This window comes from Xiphophorus couchianus, chromosome 1, assembly GCF_001444195.1.
Source record: "Xiphophorus couchianus chromosome 1, X_couchianus-1.0, whole genome shotgun sequence".
Lineage (NCBI taxonomy): Eukaryota > Metazoa > Chordata > Actinopteri > Cyprinodontiformes > Poeciliidae > Xiphophorus > Xiphophorus couchianus.
This window is the reverse complement of record NC_040228.1, coordinates 2,481,950-2,506,559: the sequence shown is the minus strand read 5'-3', so window position 1 is coordinate 2,506,559 and position 24,610 is coordinate 2,481,950. Positions and strand designations below refer to the sequence as shown.

Sequence of the window (24,610 nt, the reverse complement as noted above, 5' to 3'; positions counted from 1 at the left end):
AGTCGTTATAATGAGATACTGATGATGATGCAGGAGCAGAAATTCACTGCTGCCCCACCCCTACATGTTACTGGTCAGCTGGTAAATAAAAGGCTACATTTTGTACTGGTTAAAATAAAGAAAGATTTCACTGAAAACATTTCAAAGGGGATAAACAGCAATGTAGATGTAGAGCTGTTACATGACATGAGAATGTTACACATCAACAGTGTCTTCAGTCAGAGGCCTCTCCAGATTCATTGCAACTGACTGTTGCAATGAGAGAAATTGACTCTTTGAAAATGACATTAATTATGACATTTAATTTCCCTTTGGGATAAAAAGTCAATCTGAATTGAATACAATGTTACACACAATGCCAGTGTTACTCCACAAAGAGAAGAAAGGCAAAAGTGAATAATTCACAATTTCTGGTAAACTACAACTAAATATTATTGAAATTTGAGCACCAAAATCTAGAACAAGTGCTCCACTATGCATCAATACAAAACACTTTGTAAGACAGAAGATTTATTAAATCATATACACTTAATTAATTAATTATGAGGAGAATTACATGTAGTTTGCAACTTATATTGTTAATTTAATGCATACGGCCATGAAAACTGGTTCTGTAATTATTGAGGAAGGGGCATTTTGTTTGTTTTTTTTTTCTTTTTACAAGAGTTTTTGTTCTTCCTGCTTCTTTTTCATTAATGCTAGTAAGTGTTGCAATAGAATGTATTTGTGAATTAATGATGACATTTGTTAGCTTTACTGACTAAATTGATTGTTTTTCTTTGTACATATAGAGTAAAATATCCAACATATGTAGCAAACACACAAAAAGGTTTTGTGAAAACATCAAGAAGCAGACTAAATTTAGATTCCACAAAGTCTAGATGGAACTAAGGCTGCAAGATACCAGAAAAAATATTATTCTGGTACTATTTCTGAATATTGCAATGGATGTATAGATTACAACAACCCTGCATTTTCATGACTTTATTGTCTCCATCATTACAATTTCCACACCACCCCTTAGCCTCTCAATTACAAAAACCTACAAGTGGGTGGGCATCAATGGCAGAAGGACAAACTCATCACTGACAGCTAAAGTGTGAATGAAAGTCCTGAAAAAGTACAGCTGTACTGACTAAATATTAAATCCAAACCTGCAAAGGTGGTGCTGATGATATATTGAAACAATTACCTTTTTAAAAAGCACAAACAGGAAAACTGAAGACCTGAGAGGTCTTGTTCAGACCCGGCGCTCACATCCGTACTGGTGATCTGACCGTACACCCCCACACACGCGCGCACTCCCCCCCTCCCACACACACACACAGCTAAACATAAGAGTGAGCCAACTCAAGGCAGACTGAGGATTCTCAATTAGTTTCACAAATTCAGTTCAAACTGTCCTTGGAGACGCTTTGAAACCTCCCACTCACCTTACATGATTCCACACAGGATCCATTCAATAAACTGCGCTGCTTAAATCCATCTCTGCTACAGGCTCTTTCATACTGTTGGTCAGAATATTCTGAAGTCAGAATTGTTTTCTGCCAGATTTTTTACTGAAATTTGTTTCACTTATATAGAGATTTCTGGTGATTTCCTCTTTTATACTTGAGCCACATTCATCCAATCAAATAAGCTGGATTTGAACCCACAACTTTCAGTAGGTATGAGAGTTTCTCTCTACATACATGGCTAAAACAGATATGTAAAGATCCATGGACTAATGATGACTGATGAAGGCATTACTGGGAGACACAAAGAACAACAACTTTAACTTGGTAAAGTATTTTAAGACTTCCTATTTACTCCACAAATAACAGATTCAGGCAAATAAAAACCCAAACAAACTGCTTTGAAATCAGTGTTGAAAAGCAAAGCGGTATTCCTTTACTCAAATTAGGAATAAATCACTTCCAAACGGCGTAAATGATGTGTTCTGGGCTCCCAAGCTTGGCTGCTCTTCTAGGCATTGCGTGGATGGGATTCGATTTATTATTTCACTCACCAGTACTCCCTTATTTGCCCGAGATGTAATTAACTAATTGATTTGTTAAAAGCTTGAATATATTGAATACCGAAGAGGCACAGGTTGCGAGCCGTCCTCACTTCTCCCCATTAAAATAAGAGTTACTTGTCAGCCAACATTTTAGCACCGCTGCTTTTAGCAAGAAAGTACATTTACTTATTAGTGCTTGTCACTGCTATGCATGGATGTTTAATATTACCGTGACATGAGTTAATCTGTTCTTTTGCTATTTAATTTGGATCAAATGTAATGCATAATTAGGTTTTTGTCCTGTTTTGCATTTATGAGCGGCTGACTTACGACTGGTGGACGCTGCAGTTGTAGAAGACGAACAAAACGCTGGCAAACTTCTTTCCTGTCTCTTTGGACTTCAGGTACAGTCTTATTATACGTTGGTCACCTAGTAAGAAACACAAGACATTTGACAGTCTTTTTTACATTATTCCAGCATTTAATTATCATGACCCAACATGAATGACGTCCATTATCTAATATGGAGCTATAAAAATGACGTTGGCATCTAAGTCTTGTGCAATCGTAAAGCCACTAATAGCAGTGGCTTTAGACATGTTCTGCTCCTTCAGACATAAAACCCTTTTTAAGTTAAATTGCTCAAATTTCTTGCATAAATAAAACATAGCAGCGCTCCAACTCCTGCCCATCTACTTAGACCTTTTTTGGATATTCCAACTCAGTCAGTCAAAGATGGAGTGATATTTACTTCAAGCACTGGAACATAGTATGCAGCTAAAATGAAAGTTATAAATGCAATAGTGTGAATGAGTGAACACGACAAGACAATGGTGGAGTCCTCGACGATTTAAGAGCCAGCAGCTAAATTTTACTGATATCTGCATGAACTGCTGATATTAACTTGAAGGAGAAGGCAGAAGACAAACTAAATGGGGAAGGTCACGGCTGTCAGGAGCCCTAAATTACAACAGAAATGTGAAAAGGAACACTGTGAAACAAAATCAAAATAAATAATTTTGACCAGAACACTTTATATGAGGTAATAAATAACTACTAAGTTTCCTTATTAAGTATCTACAAATTATTTAAACCAAAAAAACTAATTAGCTACCCTGGTCTCGCGTTATGGGAGCAATTTCTTTGGTAGAGGGAGACAGGCAGAAGATCCGTCCGCTGTAGATGCGTCCTTCCGTCTCCACGTAGTCCTCGAAGGAGCAGTTCACTCCCGCAGACAGACTGGGCACGTTCTGCGCATGAAGCACCAACTAGGAAGCAGGACAGAAATCAGAAAAGATGAGCTAGAGCAGAAATTTCAATCAATACACTTCATTACTGATGCCCCCGAAGCAGAAAAACGCTGCTCCGATATCAGCTTTCGGCTCCGGCCTAAACTGATTGCTTTTGATAACACATCAACAAGCTTTATCTAATATCATTTTAGATCCTTTTCCCTGTATGTCTCCCCCTTCTCCAGCTTTACCAACACACAAAAACAGCCCCAAACATCTGAAAAGATATGAAAACATGACAGGTCTCCATACCTGCACTTCTGACATGGTGACAGAGACGGTCTCTGGGTGGACGGACAGATGAACGCACTGCTCCACTCTGGTGGTGAAACGCTGCGGCTCCTCTGCTCGCTCGCAGCGATCCCTCCTCGAACATCTATCACAGGAGATTATCCCACTGTCACATCTCTTTAACAAAGATCCTCAGCATCATATTCTGATATCCCCTTTAATCTCACATTAACAGCTTATTTTACTCTACTTGTTGATGAAAAGTTCTGCAGAAGCTAATAACAGAGCTCCTTTCTCAACTGGGACGCATAAATTGTTGCCATTTATAAAGCCGTGCACATCCCAGTGGTTTACTGCTGTGGATATCACAAAATTATTGATCCGATGTATTTACTTAAAAAAAACTGAGTTTCAGACAAGGAGTCTGTTGATTAGTGTGTGCAGAGATGCATGGAAATTAGAAATAAATTAGGGAAGCGCATACAAAATAACTTGCATTTAAAAAGCTGAGCCCAGCAATTACTGGAATATGTCATGTTAAATGGTGGCGTGTGAACCAAATCAGCCCTTTTTCAATAGCTGTGCAGATCTGCAGGAGCCGAAGCAAAACTAAAATATGTATGAATGCTTACAGCGGCAGTATGTGTAAGGTTCAAGTGTAATGAAATGTCAGCTGTACACTAAAATCTGAATTACTGTGTAAGACACCAGGAACAAGCACACAATGAAAGGGTGCATAAATGACTGACAGCAGCTCTTCAATCATCCTTCGTCTCATTTGTTGACTTGAGAAGGCGAGGTATCTGTTTTTGCTCCAGTTTGGGATCCAGGACAAGTAGAAATATGAAAAGTGTTGTACTTTTGTATTTGTCACTTTTTACTTTAATACTCCAAAGTAAACTCAAGTGCCACCAACTACAAAAGTTTTAAGAGGTAAAAAGACCACCTGTGTGTAATTTATTAGTTAAAGTAAACTTCTGCTTTGGTTCAGCCTTTAGATGCATCCCTGCTCTAACACGCCTGAGTCTCTCCGTAATGAGCTCCAGGTTTGCACCTCTCCTCCTGTTGATCCTTGAAACCTCACACTGGCTGCTGATAATAGGAATGTTTTTGTGCCCCCAGCCTAAAAGCGCAGCGAGACTGATGTGAATATATCTATGTGAACAATTCATTTGTGGCACGTCAACTCTGACAAACTTTTGCTCTGACTGCTCTGTCTTCACAGCTTGAGAAAGTCTATGTAAATGAACCACATGACGAGCCAATCACAGACAGGTTTTCTTTCCGCCCAATCAGAGTATTTATTGCAAATACTGCATTTGCTTGGATAAATTAAACAAATAAAACCAGTAATTCAGGGTACTGCTTCAATGGGCACAACTTATAAATCAAGATGGAAGGATTCAACTATATAATTATCCAAACACTTGGCTTTTGTAGCTCAGGGTAGGTAGGCACACAAATATGCTTCCTGTGCATTTTGGGTAATAATTATACATTTCTCAAGCTACTACAAAATATGTCAAAATTATTTCTTCTTTTAACAGCAGATTTTTAAAGAGAGATCCAGGCAAAGTCCCACATTTCTTCCAATTTTTATTGGCATAAATGTTTTATTTTCCTTCAACTTCAGAACTATGCACATCTGTGGCTTATTGTGCTAAATCTGATTAAAATATATTGGTCTTGTTGTTGTAATGTAACAAAATGTAAAAACCTAATGTGTTAGCACTTCATTGAAGCATTGTATGAATGTTGATAGTATTAGCATGTGTAACCAAGTCATCTAAAATTCAAAGTACTCTCGTCTACATCTAAGTGTTGCTTATTATTACAGCAGTAAAAGTCCAAGTACAGCACAGGAGAAAAGAAAACAGCCAAACAAAGCGTTCAGTACTTGCTAGAGATGACTGACAGCAGCTGATCAGTCATCCTTCATCAAGATGGAGCAGCTCATCCATTATCTCTAAATACCTCAGATACAGACTTTGTGAAGTAGCCTCCTTTTCTTTTCTTTTTGGATTCTGTGATAAAGAGAGCTCTTGGAAGACAGAACATTTTCAATTACACCTAATTAAAAAAATGAGCACAGCCCAATTTATTGATGGGAGATTTTACTGAACATAATTACAAAAGAGAAAAATTAGGGTTTCCTAATCTTTAAAATCCTGGAAAGTGAAACAGAAATGGAGGCTAACTGAACCATACAAGAGTAAGATGATATAAAAAAAACAGTTAATCAAATGAATGACATGCATCTTACCTACCAGATGTAAGAAATGTTCAAGTTTCATATATTCAACCTAAATGTAGCACCTTTTAGGTATTTTTGGACAGTTCTTTTTAACACCATGCCACTAAAACATTAGCGTTTAATAAAGGGATTAGATCTAAACATAAAACCCTATTAAGGCCAAACATTAAGAGCCAGGCCCATATACTGTACATTGCAGCATTCAAGTGGAAATGCTGAAAAGTATTTTGAAGCTTTAAAACATAAAATTTCTTAATGATCTGACGAGTCAGATATCCTTGAAGCACCTCCAAGGAAGAGGTTTATGCTAATAAGAAAAAAAGATAGGAGAGATAAAGAAGATCGTTCCAGAAAGCTACTCCACCGTCTGGTTTAATCAACACAAACCGGGCGAATTAAACTTCAAAAGCAGCTTCACTGTGTGCAAGTACTCACATGTTGTGTAGCACACACCAGCCACAGTGAGGGTCTCCTGATCCCAGACAGTCTCTACAGGATGCGTACTGCTCACAACTCTCCACCGGCACACGGGTCACCTGGAAGAAAATGTAAAAACAAAAGGTCACAGCTGGTTAACATCAGAGGGAGAAACATCTGGGACAATCCAACAGACTAAATATAGTAAGGAGTAACTGGACGTACTGTAGGAACATGCAGATACGGTTTTTGTGTGTACTTGCACACAAAAAAAAAACATTGCTTCATTATTGCAGTTTGTATATTAGTTAGACTTCAATCCAATTTCACTTCTAATACATCATGTCTTTGCCTCTTCAGTGTCAACTTTAATTAACATTTCATTTTAATTAGTCTTTTGGAAGTGTTGAGTGTTGGTTTGCCACATAAAAGTGAATCGCATAAACAGCAGTGAAGACCAGCTTTGCAGCAAAATGCATTTTTGATGTTGGCTTCCTTTTAACGTTCATATTGCTTTTTTTTAAACAGAAACTTAAACCTCAACTCACTTTCTGTAGTTATCTTATCTTTCCTCAGCCCAACACATTTCTGTTAGCATCTCGATATGAACGCGAATAAAGTCAAAGCATTTGAAAACAATGAGCTACTGTACTTGATACCGTTAAGATAAACATCAGTGACTACCCTGTTTGAACACTGACTCATTTCAAACGCCGTTTTCTGGCATGAATGAGAACAAATCTAAACTTTGATGATGTCAAACAATACAGCTTAGTGGATTTGTCTGCAAAAGACACCTGCATGCATATCTTAGCATCAGTGGGACAGAATTTATCATTAGGAATCCCAGAGAAACTGATCCTTGCAGATATCATTTAACAGACCTGTGCAAAGCAAGAAATTCAAAAGAACTTGAAAATTATGGCACTTTCAGGAAACTCTAAATTGCTAAAGGGTCCAAATAATTAACCCTTTAGCAACCTTTCTGAAATGTTAAAGTCATACCTGTGAGGAAAAAGGTTTAATGCACCCAGTTGACAATTCAAAACATCAAGTGAATCAGTATCCATATGGTAAATCTCAATTTGCTGGATGCGATTAGCCAGTGACAGGTGGATTGGCAGACAGAGCGCTGCCTCAGGCAAACTCACACACAGGACCCAATGCCAGCAGGAAGGCTACTCCTTGGCCCCCAAAACAGACTTTCAGACAAGTTTTCTGGGGCATCTGTTAAATTCTTAAATACATCACTGACCACCGAGCGCACCTTCACACACAGACAAGGCGCCGTGCGCGTGTGCACACATGCGTCTGGCTGTTTCATTTAGGTGAAGTATGAAATCAATAACACAGCAGAAGAAGAAGGCACATGAGATTAGTTGGAGTCAGTCTGCATTCTAATAGCAGCTGCAGGCGGATGTAGCAACCTTCATGGGGAAACTACCACAACAAACTATTTTATTCAACCTGCCAAACTTCAAAGAATAAATCATTCAGTTTTCATCACATGTTTTTACACAATCATTGTATAGCTGACCAAACACATTGCAAATGCTATGTCTATATATGGCAAACATACATATGTGTGTGTATTATCCAAGATTGTATCAGTGCTAATTGCAATGCTAATGCCAACTAGCTAGAGGTAGAAAATTAGTATGAATCAATGTGTTTTGTTTGAACTTCAATTCACATTTCTGCTTCCCATTACCATAAGTAGTAAGTAATGTTTCTTGGTACTGTACTGAAGGGTTTTTCATTCCTGATTCCTGATAGTCCAGTAGACTCTGATAGTTGAGGAGCTGGTGCAGTTCGCTTTCAGGCAGACTAACCAAACTAATTGAAAAATCTGTTCACCCCTTTGCCAAAAACCAAGAACTACTGAAGGAAACGACACAAAAACCTCAGAAAAAGACAAGAGTCCTTCCTTTTTCAGATTAGGCATTCTTATAGGGGTAGTATTATATGTTTTCCAGGCACATAGTGCCATTTTATAGCACAATCAAGTCACTATGTTGTGTTCAGTTTTTATAAAAATGCTGTATATGACTTGAAAGAAATTTGACTTCAATGTTTATAGCCTTGAAATTGCATAATACATAATCTGATTGCATTTTAAAGATTGCATAATCTTTAAAAACTCCTGCTTTTTCTCACACTCGCCTTTAGGAAATTAATCGTTTAGTGATTTTTTCAAATGAGAAGTAGCTCCTATAATGAGCTCAGCTGCTGTGCAGTTCCACCAGGTGTTTGCTAATTGCTGCCAGCTAGTCTGAAGGAGCCGAGTGGCGGAGTCGTGTGAAGGGCTGCTCTCTGAGGAGGAAGCTTGGAAACGTGGAAGCAGAAGTCAGCGCTTGGTCCACCCAGGCGTTTTGCACAGCTGGTTGCCATGGAAATTAAAGAATTTCTCAAACAGGCATGAAAGAATCAAATCAACACTCCAGGTATGTTTTTGATGAACATTATAACATGATGTAAAGCTCAAAAAAATGTGATTTTACATAATACTGCCCCTTCAAAAAAGCAAATGACTCACTAGCAAAAACGGACCTGAGTGATTGGACAAACATACTCCACTACTCCACCGAGGAGCTACTGTTCTAAATTATTCGACCCATTATGTTTTTGAAAGTCAAAACATAGGAGAGCTCTCACACAATACTTGCCACATTCCCTCCATTTTACCCTCAGTTCCTGGATCCTCAGGTTCTCTGGGTCACGCTAATGTACAGGTGAACACAATGCCTTATAGAGGATTCATTGCATGGTAATAGTAACCGATGTCTGAAGACCATTATAATGCAGCCATCAGTAGGCACGAGCCTCTTACAGGACACCAAATGGCAGCAAATTGCAGTCATTATTTGTGGCTGTACAAATACCATGCTAGTAATACAGCCCATCTGATAAAGAGGGCGAGAGGGAAGACAGTAGGGAGAACAAAAAAAAAAGCTTGCTGCTCTCAAGCACAATAGCCAGAGAGAGAAGTTTATTCAGTGGAGCTTTGTGATAGCAGGCTGGATGATGTATTCCAATGGAAAAGTTCAATTATTGAGTTTTAGAAAACGGATAATGGGGAGGGTAAGTGGGAGATGCTCGGCCAAAGACTCTTTGTTTCACTCAAGGTGGCACGGTGACTGTGTTTGTGAGGGAACTGTAAGTAAGTGAGCAGCACCTATTTATATTAAATATGGCATTTTCATTCCTGGCCCATTTATGGTGGTGGAAGGGCAGGGGGGGGCATCCATCTATAGACAGGGGAGGGAGGTGGATGGGAAAAGGACAGGGAAATTACAGCAGAAGGCAGAGGAAGAATGAGATCATGAAACCAGAGAGGGGGCCAAAGGGGGGTGTCCATTTAACCATTCATTTTGGCTTTCAGGTGATAATGGACAGTGTTTGTGGATGAAAATAGCCCTCCAATGCAATTCCGATTTATTTCTTCTATTTTTTTTTTTTTTTTTACCACATTTTCACAGCGGAGGAAAACGAGAGAAAGAGAGCAGAGGAGCTGATGAGGGGAGTTTATTACAAATAAATAACAGCTACAAATGAGCCTCTCTCATTTGGGTCACGATAGAGAGGTTCTTAATTTGCCTAGTGGCAGATGAGAGCAGGAGGGTGGGAGGAAGGAGGAGGACGAGAGGCAGAGAAGGATAGATGAGAAAGACACACAAATGTAATTGCGACTGATGTTTCATCCACATATGGGGCCCCCTTTTCCAGCACGGCTGTGAGCATGGGTGTAATTGTCCCATCTGTATAATATGGTGGCGAATATAAGGTGCTATCACAACACAATACGCTGATGGATGGCTTATTCCGCCAGCAAGTTTAGTTCAGATGCAACCACGTTAGAAGCAACACAGAGCAGATGTGCAATTTGCGGTAACACACTGGGTTGACGTACTTGACCATAAGGTGGTTTTAGCAACTAAGAAAAAAATGAAGCGACCAATTGCAAACTGAGGTTACACACACACACATAGACACATGCAGAAACAAGAGACATGGGATTCTCTGGTAGATACTGTATGTCAGCAGATAATTATGGGCACTAACTGATTTATCAACTTAAAACTCACTTTTCACTTCCAAAAAAGAAAGACATGTTTGTCCTCTCTGTACTTTTTCTATGGCCTATGCTGTCTTGAAACACTCCAAATGAGGCCATAGATCACATGAAACCATCAACAGACACAATCCTGGAGGAAGCAGACTGGGGGAGATGAAAGGCAACTGAAGAAACATCTGAAAAAGGAATAAACATATTCCCTCTTTATACTTAAAATTTCTAGTCAACAAATCTATGTAGAAGTAGCCCTGCTTCACAAAAAAAAGTATGCAAGCTGAAATTTATGTAGACTAAACCTCAGATTGATAAAATAGATCGAAGCTTTTGAGTGTTTAGTTTGATGATACATGAATGTTTCTAGTGTCCAGTTAATTTGGTTTGGATTTTTCAGACTCTGGACAGATCACTGAATCAGTTCCCTTCAAATAAAGCTGGGCTAAATTCCGCTTACATTAAAATAGCACAGCCTGGGGAGCTGTGGTGGCACAGGGGTTAAGTACAACCCACAAATGGAGGCATTAGTCCTTGATGCAGCTGTCGCAGGTTCGATTCCCGGCCTGGCGACCTTTGCTGCGGTTTTCCCCTTCTTTCAAAACCCACTTTCCTGTCAATTCACTAACAAATAAAGGCCACTAGAGTCAATAAAACATTTAAAAAAAATAGCATAGCCAAAGTAAAGAAACGGGAACCGATGAGCAGTTCTGGAATGTTAATTTCTATTATCTTACTATGAATTTACGTGAGGCCACTCCTAATAGAGGTTGCTGAGAAGCTGTCACGTTCTCACTTGGCTTTCAACAGCCGAGGAGCAATCTTAAAGTGAGACGGAAATTCTCTAATCACCCTCAGTGGAAGCATCTCTTTGGCTCTTATGCCTTTATATCCCTAAGTTCCTTGTGGGAGTTGATGTGAAGCTCATGGTTTGACCTGCTATAAATAGTTAAAGCACTGGGAAAATAAATCCAGTCACGTTACGCAGCTGACTCTTGTCTGAATCTTAAAGACGACGATTCTAAAAGACCAGGTGAGATGACAGTGGAATGGAAGAATACCTCTCAAGATTTAGAAAGGCTCGAGTGTCGTTAGGCAACAAATACCAACTTGCCCCAAACGTAAATCCTAAGATGCTTTGCTTTTCAAATGGAACTCGGAAACTTGCTGACAGAAGTATTTCTTCGATCCTCTCCTCATTATCCTCCCCAGTCACCAACATTTTTTTTTAGGAACTTCATAGTTGGACAAACACCAAAGAAACTGCTTTAAAGGCAGTGCGTGGCGGTCTCTTCTCGCTGACCTCCAAGTACAGTAAATGCTGACTGAATTTAATATGAACCCTCTCTGATGTGGTGCCAGGGGTAGGGTTTCTCCACCGTGCAGTACAGTACATTTCTGTACAGTAGCTAAATCAATACGTGAAGGTACATCATCGGACCATTATGCCAGTTTTCCCGAGCCGCCACCCCTCACACCAAACGAGGCTGTTTGCTGCTGGCGGGTCACCTTACAAAGGCTGTTTTACAAGTAGAAATGCTTGACCTTGCTCTCTGAGTTCAGAAGTGCAACTCTGCACTCATAACCTCTACAAGACAATGAGATCTGAGACATGACCTTCTGTATATGATTTGGATTCAAAAATGGCAAAAGACCTAGGGCTCTTTTAGTCTGTAATGCGAGAGAAGAAGCTCATTATCTGGGGAACCAATAAGAAAAAAAGATTGTCTAAAAGCTGCGTGTTAGAAGTAAGACTTGTAATAACATGATAAAGATGACATCTGGTACAAAGGTGCAGTAGAAATCAATAGATTATGAGCTGTAATCCACTTAGTCACTTGCTTTAAGGCAATTAGATGATGTCATCCACAGGGACATGCAGGATAACAGAAATATTTCCCACTCCGTGACGTCAGCAGCCGAGAGCCATGACAGGATGAGAAATCTCTTTTTTTTATTAGACTGGAACAATTTGAACATGAAACTGTAAAAGAATCAGCAATGATAAAAGTGATTTAGTGCCATTGTTCACTTTTATGAACACAGAAAATAATGAGATATCATTGGGGAGACACAGAGATAAAAAGATGGCGGCAGACTGAGATACGTAGTAAAAAAAAAGAAAAAAACAGTGAGAAAATGTGCCAGAGCAGGACTTTACGTACAACACATGCATACACACCCCTCCACACACACAACGAAGGCCGTGAATAAATCTATGGAGCACTAATCGAAAACCCTCGTCTTGCACTGAATCAGTTTTATGTTTTCCTACTCCTGTCCGTGCAAGCTCAGATGTGAGTCCACACTCCCCGTTTTGATATGTGGTCTGTGTGCTGGAGTTCAATGCACCACATTTAATTATGGCCAAGTGAATATGGGAAAAGGTAAATTGCTCTGTCAAGCTGGGGAATTGGGTTCTTGATGTTGGAACTCTCATCACTTGGCATTTCTATTATTCAACGTCAAGAAAAGAAAAATGGAGGAATGACGACGGCGGGAAGAAGAAGGACCCGACAAACAAGACACCTCTGATTGTTTCTGCATATGAGGAGAACGTCAACCGGCATGATGTGAAAAGACCAAATGCTTCTTTATTGAGATTGTTTTAATATCTTTTATGAATGTCAAATATGCCTCTTATATCATGGCTCATAAATTCATCTGATAAACTTATTTCAAAGTTATGCAAAGTTACTTGGTGAATATCTCAAGCAACCATTGAGTGAGAGATCTGGTACACCTTAACAGGACGGGGCAAGACCATTTCACTGTGACTGTCATCGTGGAGTATGTCAGTATTATAGCTAAATTATGATTTAGTATGAAAAGACAAAAGAGGGCAGTCATATTTTTGAGTAGTTGAGAAATGTTACATATCAAACTTTTTTTAAGGAACTATTTTAAAACCTGCAACAAGCTAGAAGCTTTAGCCTGCCTGTTGAAAAAACAGTCAAGTAACACATTTTGTAATCTTAACAGTACAGTAAATTTAAGCCAAAGTCTGTGATGAAATGATACAAATGAAAGCCTCAATAAAAAAAATTACCCAAAGTCTATAATCCAGGTACATGTCTTGGCCCATATACAGGCCACCATTAACTTTGGTCTTTATTACCTCCAGTTCACATCATGAGAATCTGGCTACTGAAGGGAAATGACATCTAAAGTCTCTATAAACTCTCTCCAATCTGAAACAAACACATGCGTAGATCCCATTTTGCAAATATTAGGCAGGAAGAGTTAAAGAAAATAGCAGAGCATGTCGCAGAAACCAATTATTTTTTCCCACCTTCTCAGCTCTCACACACTAGCACTCTCCATCTGTACTCTTCTTCTACCTCAGTCTCTGAGACCAGACTGTGAATGTAGTCAACACTAACAACCTGAAAGTAAAAGGTTATTATCTGCTCCTCAAAAAGCTCATCTCATCTCTTGGTTAGTGCGATTCTGATGAACAGAGAGACAAAACAGCATAGAAAATGTACAGCTCAAAGCAAAAGTAACAAGTGCAAGGGAAATGTTGGCTGACAGAGAATCAGCTGATGAGCTAATTTAGAAATGTTTATGCAACTCTTGACAGCATAAAAGTAACAGTAACTAGGGTGAGAAAGTAGTAGAAGCTTGTATAAGTGGTCACATATTATAAACACCAGAGTATTTGTCATCAAAGTAGTCAGGCTTACAAAATGCCAGTATAACTTAATCGAGTGAAGTAAGCGCATGCTAATACTATAAGGTTATGTATATGTAAGCTCGATAGACTGCATTTATGTTTGAGACTCTTATTTTGAAGTAAAAAAGAAAAAGAAAACTTGAGTATTGTGCCTAAAGTTGACCAATAAAGAATTGTCATTGAGCTAGCTAATAACATTTAGTTAAAAAGAATGGATAATACAATGGTACAAACAGAACAAACTCAGGTAATAACGGTAAAGTTAGCATTGTTAGCAGCTAACAATGCGGAAGTTAGCATATTCTTCATCACTTACTACTAGTCTGAAACTATATATGTAAATAATCAATGTGGGCACCATCTCTAGTTTAAAAGCTAAAATACTTTGAACAAATTTAAACCATTTGGTTTAAATTTAAACCAACTGAACAAACCATTTAAACACCAATTACCAATTTTCTAAAACACAATTTGGGATTTTCTGAAATCACTCTCACTAAAAAGTTAGAAAGTTATTATGGGTGATGTCACAGTATAAATGCACCTTAATCTCATTTCATGTCATTAAATTTTTTTCAGAACTTATATTGATACTTTAACCATACAACTGGGCAAATTATAGATCTAAAAGAAAGCTTTGAACTCACATCTCCTTGATCATAATGCTGGCTAAAATTTGATCAAAACTTGCCCCATGTTTGTTGTTATTTTAAGATGAGGTATTATTAACATGCATGTTCTGCATTGATAAAAATGTAAATTCATGTTGATTAGGAAACTAGGAGGCCTCTCTCTCAGCAGCAGACCTCCATCCTTGAACTGAACTAACATGAGCAGGCATGTAGGGGACATATCACTGCTCATCAAATATAAAACACTGGCTTTAATAATTGAAAACAACTTTCCGGTGGCAAAAGCAGTCATCTTTAATGTAGATTAAAAGGAAAGGGACAGTTATGAAAAGGAAAATCTGACAATGCTTACAGCGTGGATTTCTTCTATCATGGCAATAAGCTGCACGGCTCTGACTCAACCAGCTGCTAGACCAATTGAAATAATCTCTACAGATTAATAACATTAAATGTAAAACATAAAGCATATGTCACTATGTGTCTTAGTTACTGTATGACTTTCTTGTCAAAAACATGCTTTGTCAGAATAAGATGCTCATTTACTCGGATGTATGGATAGATGCAACTTTTAGACAAATACATTAATTAAATTTCATACTTTTCCATACTGAGTGCTGAGGAGTTTCTATCCGACTTTAATTCTTCAGATTCTTTGACTCCACGATGGTAGTTTAATTTTTCCACATCACATCAACAGTGATGGCCTCCATTTGTATCAATTACACTCCACCTCCACTCTGTTCTCATTGAGACACATGAAAGTCAATTAAGCCTAATCGCTGGTAAATTACACAACACTGTCTACATACTGTGGAAGTCTCATTTAAGGTTATCACATCGAGGTCATTAAGCGTTTGGAGATAAGGGAGTCGTAGAGAAGACTCAAAGGGCTGAATACACTAGCAAACTCTCTGAAGGCATCTGAAGATAACACAGATTCCAGAGCAGCAGGATTTTAAGCATATTATACCAATGAAGTCAGTATTGGAAATGAGAAATCCCTGAGACTAAGGAGTATTAAGTAATAGATCTAATACTTATGATAGAAATGATTAATTATATAAGCGGACAGATCATGGCTCCAATCACAGTAGCTTTCGATCTGGGCTATACCTGAGTCCAGATTCAGGTCCCTCCTGAAATATGTTACAATTGAGTTACATTAAATCTGAGTAAACGTGTTGGCATTAACCAAACCAGTCCACACAAAAACATTTTCAGGAGAACCAAAAAGACTACAGCTGTATCTGCTAAGTCAGACTGATGTTTATACCCCATAGAACCACTTTCACTTCAGTTGTGTAGGAACACAAGATGCAATAGAAAACTCATGCTCCAGCATTGTCTTACTACTTATTCGATATTGTAGCATGCACAATTTAATTGCTGGATTAGCCAGACTGCTCATAATCTTTAAAGAACTGCTAATAAAATGTTAAAACTCACACCCAGTTACTTCATCTCTGCACTGATAAAGATTCACTAACTTCAGTATGCAGGTTGCTTAAAACTGAAAGTGAAACTGATGACTTGACCAACTTTATGAATAATTCAGCTAACAATCTACAGTATATGCCCATATTAACAATTAATTCCTACATGTAGTCTTCATCTTTGAATGTGAATGTGAAACATTAAAAGGAGATAGACCAAAGATAACATACCGATCCTGACACAGCAGGACAATTTGCGCCTTTAAACCAGATACAGATCAACTAGTCAAAACAGGAAAACATTTAACGTGACACATGTACTTCAAAAACCTGAAAGGATGGTTTCACAAAATCCCCTTCACTTCCTCGAGTTTAGACCCACACAACAGGCTTTTCAAAAAAACAGAAAATAGTGTGACAGGAGATATGGAGACACAAGAATGTCCTACAGACACTTCCTGTCAGGATAAAATATCTGGCTAATGCAGTGACTGGAATGTCACTGTAGAGTTAGTTACGCTGGATACAGAAACCCATGTAAACTTGATCAACTGTGAGTTATTTTACTGAACTTCATAGGTAAAGCCACATCAAAGTTATAATAATAATATTAAAAACTATGATATGCTTTAAAGCATATTTTAATACCTGTCATATGAACCAGTTATTTTTTTGTAAGTGAAGGAATATGGAAGAATGTGTACTTTCTTCCATATTGTGTGTTTGTCTGTAGTTGCTTTTCTGCATAGGAGTGTGGCCCTAGGCTGACCCTCTTTAATAATTAGTGCAAATGTGACTTGATGCAATATGACATGACAACATGATTCATTCTGCATCCTGCAGTCATTCTGCCTTAAATTCTACTTTTCTAGAGCACCTATAGGTCTAGTTAGTTGTTTTAATCTCAGATCAAATTGAACATAGATGGTGTTGGTGCCTTTTCAGGCTGCACCACACTGAAAAGTTCCAAGTATTTTGTACTCCCTGCATTTTAGCTTCTTTGAATCTTAGCAATATCTGAAAGAATTGGAATAGTAAAGAGGGCTAATCAAAGTAAACTCAAATGTAACACTTATATTTTACCAGAAAGGTTATCACAAAGTTGAGTTGGAAATACAGACAGATATGGAGAAAAATGAGGCCTAATGAAACAAACTGCATTTATAAAATTAAGTCATTTCTGAACGGAAAGGTGCTCCTTAAGAGTCATCTGCCAAGTACAAAGTCTTAACTTGTAAATATCTACTCGTCATGGCAACTACAAGGGGAAAATTTAAGGGTGAAAAACTTTTTTTTTTTTTTTTTAAGTTTTTCACCAAAAGGGTAGTAAAATACAAATAATACATGTAATAATGGTAAATATCAGTTACTGGTCATAGCAGCAGTATTAATATTGGTTATCGATATCGGCCCAAATTTTCAATTCATTTTATGTCTAAACAAAAGATTAAATAACACAAATTTACTCAATATCTTTGATATTGCAAGGAATTTTTGCACTTGGGTTATAATTACTTTCAACTTATAACCATTTGACATGTTAACATGTTTAATGTTAAGAAGAATAGCTACAAATGTGATCTATTATTAAAGTTTTCAAAATATAACAAGAGTAACATGTGCCTGTGTGTTTTTCTAAGTACCCACAAGGTGCATGTGCCTCTGTATGGAGGTAATTAGCTCGATTGCTCGCTTCCCAAGTGAATATTTTTAATCTTCCACCATCTTCATTTTCTCATTCTGCCTCACCTATAATCTGCTGTACATATGCAAAAGAAGTTGCGTATCTACATACTCAACACAGTAGCTGTAAAAGCCTGTAAAGCAGCATGCTCTTGATAAAGAGATTGTGTTTACACCTTTATGTAAGCCAGAAAGACACATGCACACACATTTGTATGGATGGGAATCTGTACCCATTCCCTGTTACTGCCACACAGATCGATGATCATTGATATTCAGTCATTATTTAGTCTGGGCTGTCATTGGCAACAATAGACTGCATAATAGACTAACATTGCTTGGCTGCACTGTAGATCATTGGAGTGCTGATCTATATGCCTCTCCTACCTGTTTATCAGTGAGAGCGTACAAAAACTGATGATCTGGACTGAAGAGCAGATCTCTCAGGATGGGGTTCCCATCGCTCACCATCACATTCTCATACAACAAGGCAGGCTGGGAAATGGAGTTCACCAGGATCTGGAAAAGAAGAGGGGAATACAAAACAATCATGAGGCTGGAACAAGGTTTAATGACGCTTAGCTTCATTGGATTGTCTCATTGATTTATGCCAAAGAAACTGCTTCCAGTTTGTCTTTTTTTTTCTACATAAATACAGATTAATGAAGGCAGTAACTTCTTGATTGTTTTTCTACTGAATAATTTCTCGTTTCAACATTTTGTTATTGACTTGATTCACAACTTTGGAGATCAAAAACATATTCAGTCACTCTATGATACAAGGCAATATTATTGCCAACTGCGCCACCCTCTAGCTGGTGATCAGACAACAAATTGTACAACATTTTTCATTCTTCTGAAGTAACTACTTTTACTTTTCAACATGTAAAAGTCACAAAAGTAACACAAAATATTTCAGCATTTTTATACAACCCAGTAAATTTCTGAGTTTCCAGTAAGCCAGTCTTTTAGGTTGATTAACTGAGTGCAGCACCTCTACAGAACTAAATGATGTATTTTTGGAAGGTGTTTGCCAACGCTGAATCCACTGACAATACCTCAGAGTTATGAGGGCACACTGTTCCAAAAGCACTGAGTAGATCTTCCCCTGGTTTCCCTTGGACGTTTCTGTTCCTTATTTCTCAGCCTCCATCTGCTCATCCATCACTTGTGAGCAGCCTTCTACGTTTTCCTCTCCGTTATACCCCTTTTTTCAGGCTTCAGCTCTGGGTTTGGTTAGCTTGGGTGAGAAACAAGACAAGTTCCTTTGATCTTCCTCTAAACAGGTAGTTCATTAGTCATCAGGCTTTCATTATGGGTCTTCTTTCTTAAGAGAAGCAATTTTCAAGACACAAGAACTTTCACAACTCTAATCATGATATTAGGAAAATATGCGTCATATTGGTCATATTATCATATAGGATATTATTCACAACACGACATGAATGTAAGCTTCCACAAAGTCCATATGAAGGGCATGAATAAAGGGCAGTGAAGGTGCATCCAATGAGTGGCATTTCTAGAATAAATGCAAACCAACTACAGAATCCAATACGTCTTTTGTAATCTGTAATTCCAGACATTCAGGTTTGTACATTTCTTGCTGTCTGTGCGTGAGCCCACGCGTATAAAAAGTCAATGAATTGGAGTTGTTACTAACCAAAGGTCATTTGTTTTAGTGACCACCCCACCCGCCTCCATCTTGTTTCCACATAAAGACACACAAACACACTGAAAAGTTTTATTGACGTAAAGTGAGTGTGACCTTTTGTGCCTTTTGTCTTTATGGCTCTGATGATTTTTCTCTCTCTCTCCCTCACTGTCAGAAATAACACACATATAGAGAAAAGAGAAGAGAAAAAACACACACTGTGTGGCTGTTCTCAGACTGCTACATGCCGAGGGCTGCTGTATCATTTATGATGAGTGACGGACTGTGATGGAATGAGGGAGAGAGAGGGGGAAACAGAGAGCGTGCTCTGCCCCACAGCTCGGGGCAGAGGGCATTTGGAGGGGGATTCAGGTCAGCTAGCACAGAAGGGACTGTAGTACGAGGCAGGTGACTGTGAATTTTCATCTTGTCTTTTAGCCTGCAGGTTCCTGCTCTCCTTCTCCGACCTCTGCACTCTGGAAGCATCTTATAGAGCTGGCAGCTTCACCAGACAACTTCAGGAAGTCTCAGTTTTGTACTTGCTCCCTTTGGAACACCTGAACTGAAATATTGCAATTTGTAATCACATCATGAAGAGGCTTGTGCTGCATTGCTTTGGGCATGTGCTGGTATGAAATTGGTATGATGCACTTGAATAAAACACCATTGTAGCACAACAATAGAAAAGAAAAACTATTTGTCAAACAGAAGAAAACAGACATTTGTCTTCAACAGGGCCCTATAGACAGCTATAAGATATTAAAAAGAATCAAAAAAAATCAAACGGGGAGTAAAACAATTATATGTCATGAAACCTGGTGATAGTGAGTCAAGGTTTTCATACTAAATATCCAGTTGCTGTCATTCTGAGACTTCATCTGTCATTATGCTGATTGATGCTACTAGTTTGCTCAAGTAGTTCTTGAGTGTTGTTGGTTATAAAAGCCATGACAAAGGTTTCACCAATAACTTATTGTTTAAAATGGAGGCATCTTGAAAAAATCCAACAGAGCATCTGCTCATAGCTAAATTTTTTCACTAAGCCAGCAGGTTTCAGTTTTTAATACGACTGGACTTCACTTTATCATGTATAGATTTTTTTTAAACATAATTTGAGATTTCTGAAACATTTACTGTTAACATGCAAAAGAAAAAAAAGGAAAATATGAGTGGAGGTTTTAATGCTGCAATAGTTTGACAAACAATATATGAACTGGTCAAATCTGACTGAATTATTCTATACTAGTATAGAATAATTCATACTGTTTGTGATTTGTGAAAGCTTTCTAAACAGAGAGTGTAAGTTTTTCAAAATCAGCTGGACATATTAGTAGAAAAACAATATAACATATTTGTTTCAACTTAGAACAAATCACAAACAAGATAACTAATCATAAGTTATTTTAGTTTTCACCCCAAACTATCTGTGTTTTACACACTTAGCTCGTCTGTTGTAGAAAACTCGTGGGCCTTTTCTGTGGTTTTATGAAGGACTGAGGGAAAACTTTGGTGGTTGTGAAACTTAACCTTTTAGAACCTTGGTACACCTTTATTATCCCAATTGGTAAATGCATAATTATTATGTTGAGACTTAATTAAGTTCACTTTCACATTCCAGTATTGAAATGCCATCTGCTTAAAAGGAGCTGAAATGACAACGGAAGAAGCTTAATGAATTCCACAAGTTCTTTGTGTGGTCTCTGCAAACTGAATTCAAGCCCATAAAGCACAAAGGGAGGATAACACTGGGTCATGTGGAACTTTTTTTTAAAATGTAAGTTTCACCTTCTGAAATGTATTAACCAGCCTGAAAGATGAAAGCAACTCTGCTATAAAAAACACTGACTACCTGCTTTAAAAGTGCTTATTAAATATGCTTTTGTAACTGCTCCCATGATGATTATTAGCCCAGGAAAAAGGAAGCATAAAGCTTACTGCTTTGAAGTCACTGAAAGCTTATGAGTCATTAAAACACTGCCTTTTTACTGATTAGTTTACCTCTTTGAAGCGGGACAATCAGACGTATTTCGGTTTCGCTCAGCGGTGCTGCTCCGATGAGTGTGCCAAACATAATTGCTGCTATTTGCATTCTAATTATCCATCAATCAATTAGTTTTACAACACACAAAAAATAAGAAAATGGCATTTTAAAGCAGTCAGTTCAATGGAGGATGAAGCACCGTGCAACTAAAGACGTTGCTCTTTTGAGACATGGTTTCCAAACTGTAGTGTTTAGTCTGCTGAGAAATGTGTTTTTGCACATAGCCCACATTCGTTGTTTTCTAACCTTCAGATCAAGCCCGTGGCTATGTCACTGTAGAAAAATTATAATCAGCAGAAAAATTAGAGGTGACTTCTTGCCAAATTTTGTCCCATATTTCATCTTTGGAGAGACATCCTGCTAGAGTCATATCGCACCTCACCTTTGTGTTGTCTCAATTCTTCAAGGTTAGCGCGCTGTCATTGAGTTAGAGACACAGGCTTGACTGACAACAATCACTTGAGTGACATTTGCACCAACACAACCCAGTGTGATTCAGACGTGACAAAAGGACTTTCAGTGCTGTCGTTTTTGGTCGGCTCAACACTCATTATTCTTGCGAGGACACTCCTCATGAGCTCATTCTGTTATACAGGACAGAAGTTTCCGGAAGTGTGTCTGCAAAACCAGTTTTTGCTGAAGTCATTCATGGAATAAGATCCAATTATATTCAGAACATCACTTGAGAAATATTTTGCCTAATAAATCCAACAGTTTCCAACTTTGAAGACTAATATCCACAACAGATTTGGTAATAGAGCAAGGCTGTATATTGCCAGCACACTATCAGGTATTTGTTTTGCATTTCAATGATTTAAGAAACAGGTCTGCAGCATGTTATGAGCAATGGAACTTAAGAGACAACATTTCTGTACCATATAGAGGTGCCACTACTACCAAATTTACATAAATGATACACAAATGTTGTGTCAATGATAACAGTGTTAACTATCATCATGCTACACTATGCACACACCAAGTCTGATGGAAACTCACTCATTCCAACATGCTTCATGCAACATAAACCATTTTTGTTTTATTGAGAAAAACAACCTCTAGATTTTTCCAGGAATTTCCAAAATTAGGTTTTCCTTACATATACAACAAAGATATATGGAATATGTTTTTATTTCATCACACATAGAGAGATAACAAAAAAGAAATGTTAAATGGTCTGTACTTGTATAGTACTTTTTCTAGGGGTGCTGCCATGCCCCAGCACCGCCAGTAAGCACAGCGGACAAGGTCACAATGTCAGAGGCGGACAGAGCGGTAACCAAACTGCTGATAGAGGGATGAACTCCTCCCATCATCACCACCATATAAATATAAATATAAACAAAAATGGAGAGTTGTCAAATTTTAGCGGCTGTTGGATTTCTCTTCTCATTTCTCCTGCTAGTGCTAGACACATGGGTTTGTTCTGGTCTCTGGTCTGCTTGGTGTTCACAGATGCATTCGAACTGCACCAGAGTTCACTTCAATCATACTGAGACGCAGGTTTGGAGGTGGGGCAGAGTTTACACCTCCCCAAACAGAGCAGACTGCCTAGGCAAACACACTAGAGTTCAATTAAAGTGGTTGGATCCACCTCTAAAGGAAAGGCTGCTGTTTGGTTAGATTTAAGAAACAGATGAGCGGTGTTATTGGAATATCACCTCCATGAGACCTTTTCCATCAGCCCAATTTATACGACTTTATATATTTATTATAATATATATATTTATATATATATATTTTATTTATACGACTGGCAGGTATTAATATGCACTTGTCTCCTGAAACTGCCCAATGGTAATGAAAAAAAATGGCTAATGTAAAGCTGGTTTATTAAAGAGCATAACGTATCATGCCAACAGAAATAGAGGCGCCCTCATTTACTGAGGGGCCTTTCGGACGGTTGTGGGGACAGTAAGGAGAGGTAGAGGCAGGAGGGGTATTGGAATTGTGTGTGCAGTGGAGGACAAGGCAATAAAAGGGAGCAAATTAAAAACGGTCTGGGTTCAAACACCGGTCACAATTTTAGGTCAGGTAGTCCGACAGAAAACAATCACACACCATTAATTGCACCACTTTGTCAGAACCACATAGACTTTTTTAAAAAACAACCAACTAGTTGCTTAATTAACCTTTCTCCTTTTATTGCTGTGTGTTTTTTTTTAGTTTTCCTAACCAAGGTTTTATTCCCATGTTTACTAGCCCTTTTCCAAACTGTGTTCTCTCTGTCATTTTCCACAGAGCAACTTTTTTAAAGATCTCCTGAATTGCTTCACTTCAAAGCTCACCTTTCCATTCCAAGGTTTTTCTTTGCTGTCCTGATTTCTAGACCTTCCTTTACCCCTCTCTGCATCCTCCACAGACGTCCACCTCATCCCTCTGGAGTGTGTGATTGTCCAGACACAGCAGTGTCCCGTCCAGCCTCAGCTGTTCAACATGTAGTTAATTACATGACTGGAAAAAAGGGACTTAAAGAGGACAGATGCGAAGGACAAGTCAGAAAAACGTGGAAAAGAGGATGGAAGCTAGTAACAGTTTTGAGCATTTTCTATTGACAAAAGTCACCTAAGGACAAGTAATAAAGATATGCCCTAAATATTCAAGTCATTGTTTTATGATGGAGGGCTGAAAGGGAAGAGATGGAGGCATCTTCTTAATGAAATCTATGGTAGAGATAGAATGTGTGTATGAGTGTGTGCTAACTGCTCCTTATTGTATTTGTGATCCTTAATGAAATTGATTTTATTGTCCTTTGCTGAGACGATGACACAGAAACATAGAGAGGTAACACATTTGACAGCAGGGTTTGGTTTCGAAAAAAGGATTTAATTTTAATACCATCAGAGAAAAAGGGGCAGAGGGAAGGAGGAGGTAGGTGGGGTATATGCAGTATATATATGGCACAGTCCCTGCTTATGTGTCTGTCTGACCCTGACTGGAGGGCATCCAAGGTATCAGAGCGCACCTGCTGACTACACAGTCTACATTTTTCAAACACACACACACACACACACACACCCGTGCGGCTTGGCCGAGCCACATCAGCGCGACAGGTTACTAGGAGTGAAATTAATCATCATTCTTTTGTCGCACCGCTGCTCTCACAACAGGAAGCTGGCCCCCAGTGACACACACACACACACACACACACACACACACAAACCTGCATATGGAGTGACAGCCAGACAGCTGGTCGGTGACAGCACGCCTCTATAAAGCTGTTTTGCTAACAGCTAAC

General features: G+C 38.5%; 1 protein-coding gene across 2 annotated transcripts in view; it reads right to left on the bottom strand.

The window, feature by feature from the left end:
* Positions 1 to 24,610, bottom strand: part of LOC114144895 (plexin-A1-like) — a 286,607-nt gene that overhangs the window by 129,185 nt on the left and 132,812 nt on the right. For both annotated transcript variants that reach the window (XM_028018126.1, XM_028018134.1), the window contains exons 4-8: positions 18,071 to 18,202; positions 6,212 to 6,312; positions 3,544 to 3,667; positions 3,114 to 3,267; positions 2,330 to 2,429 (exon numbers count right to left, since the gene is read on the bottom strand). In XM_028018126.1, coding sequence (XP_027873927.1) covers positions 2,330 to 2,429; positions 3,114 to 3,267; positions 3,544 to 3,667; positions 6,212 to 6,312; positions 18,071 to 18,202 — 611 coding nt within the window. The remainder of the gene's footprint in view (positions 1 to 2,329; positions 2,430 to 3,113; positions 3,268 to 3,543; positions 3,668 to 6,211; positions 6,313 to 18,070; positions 18,203 to 24,610) is intronic.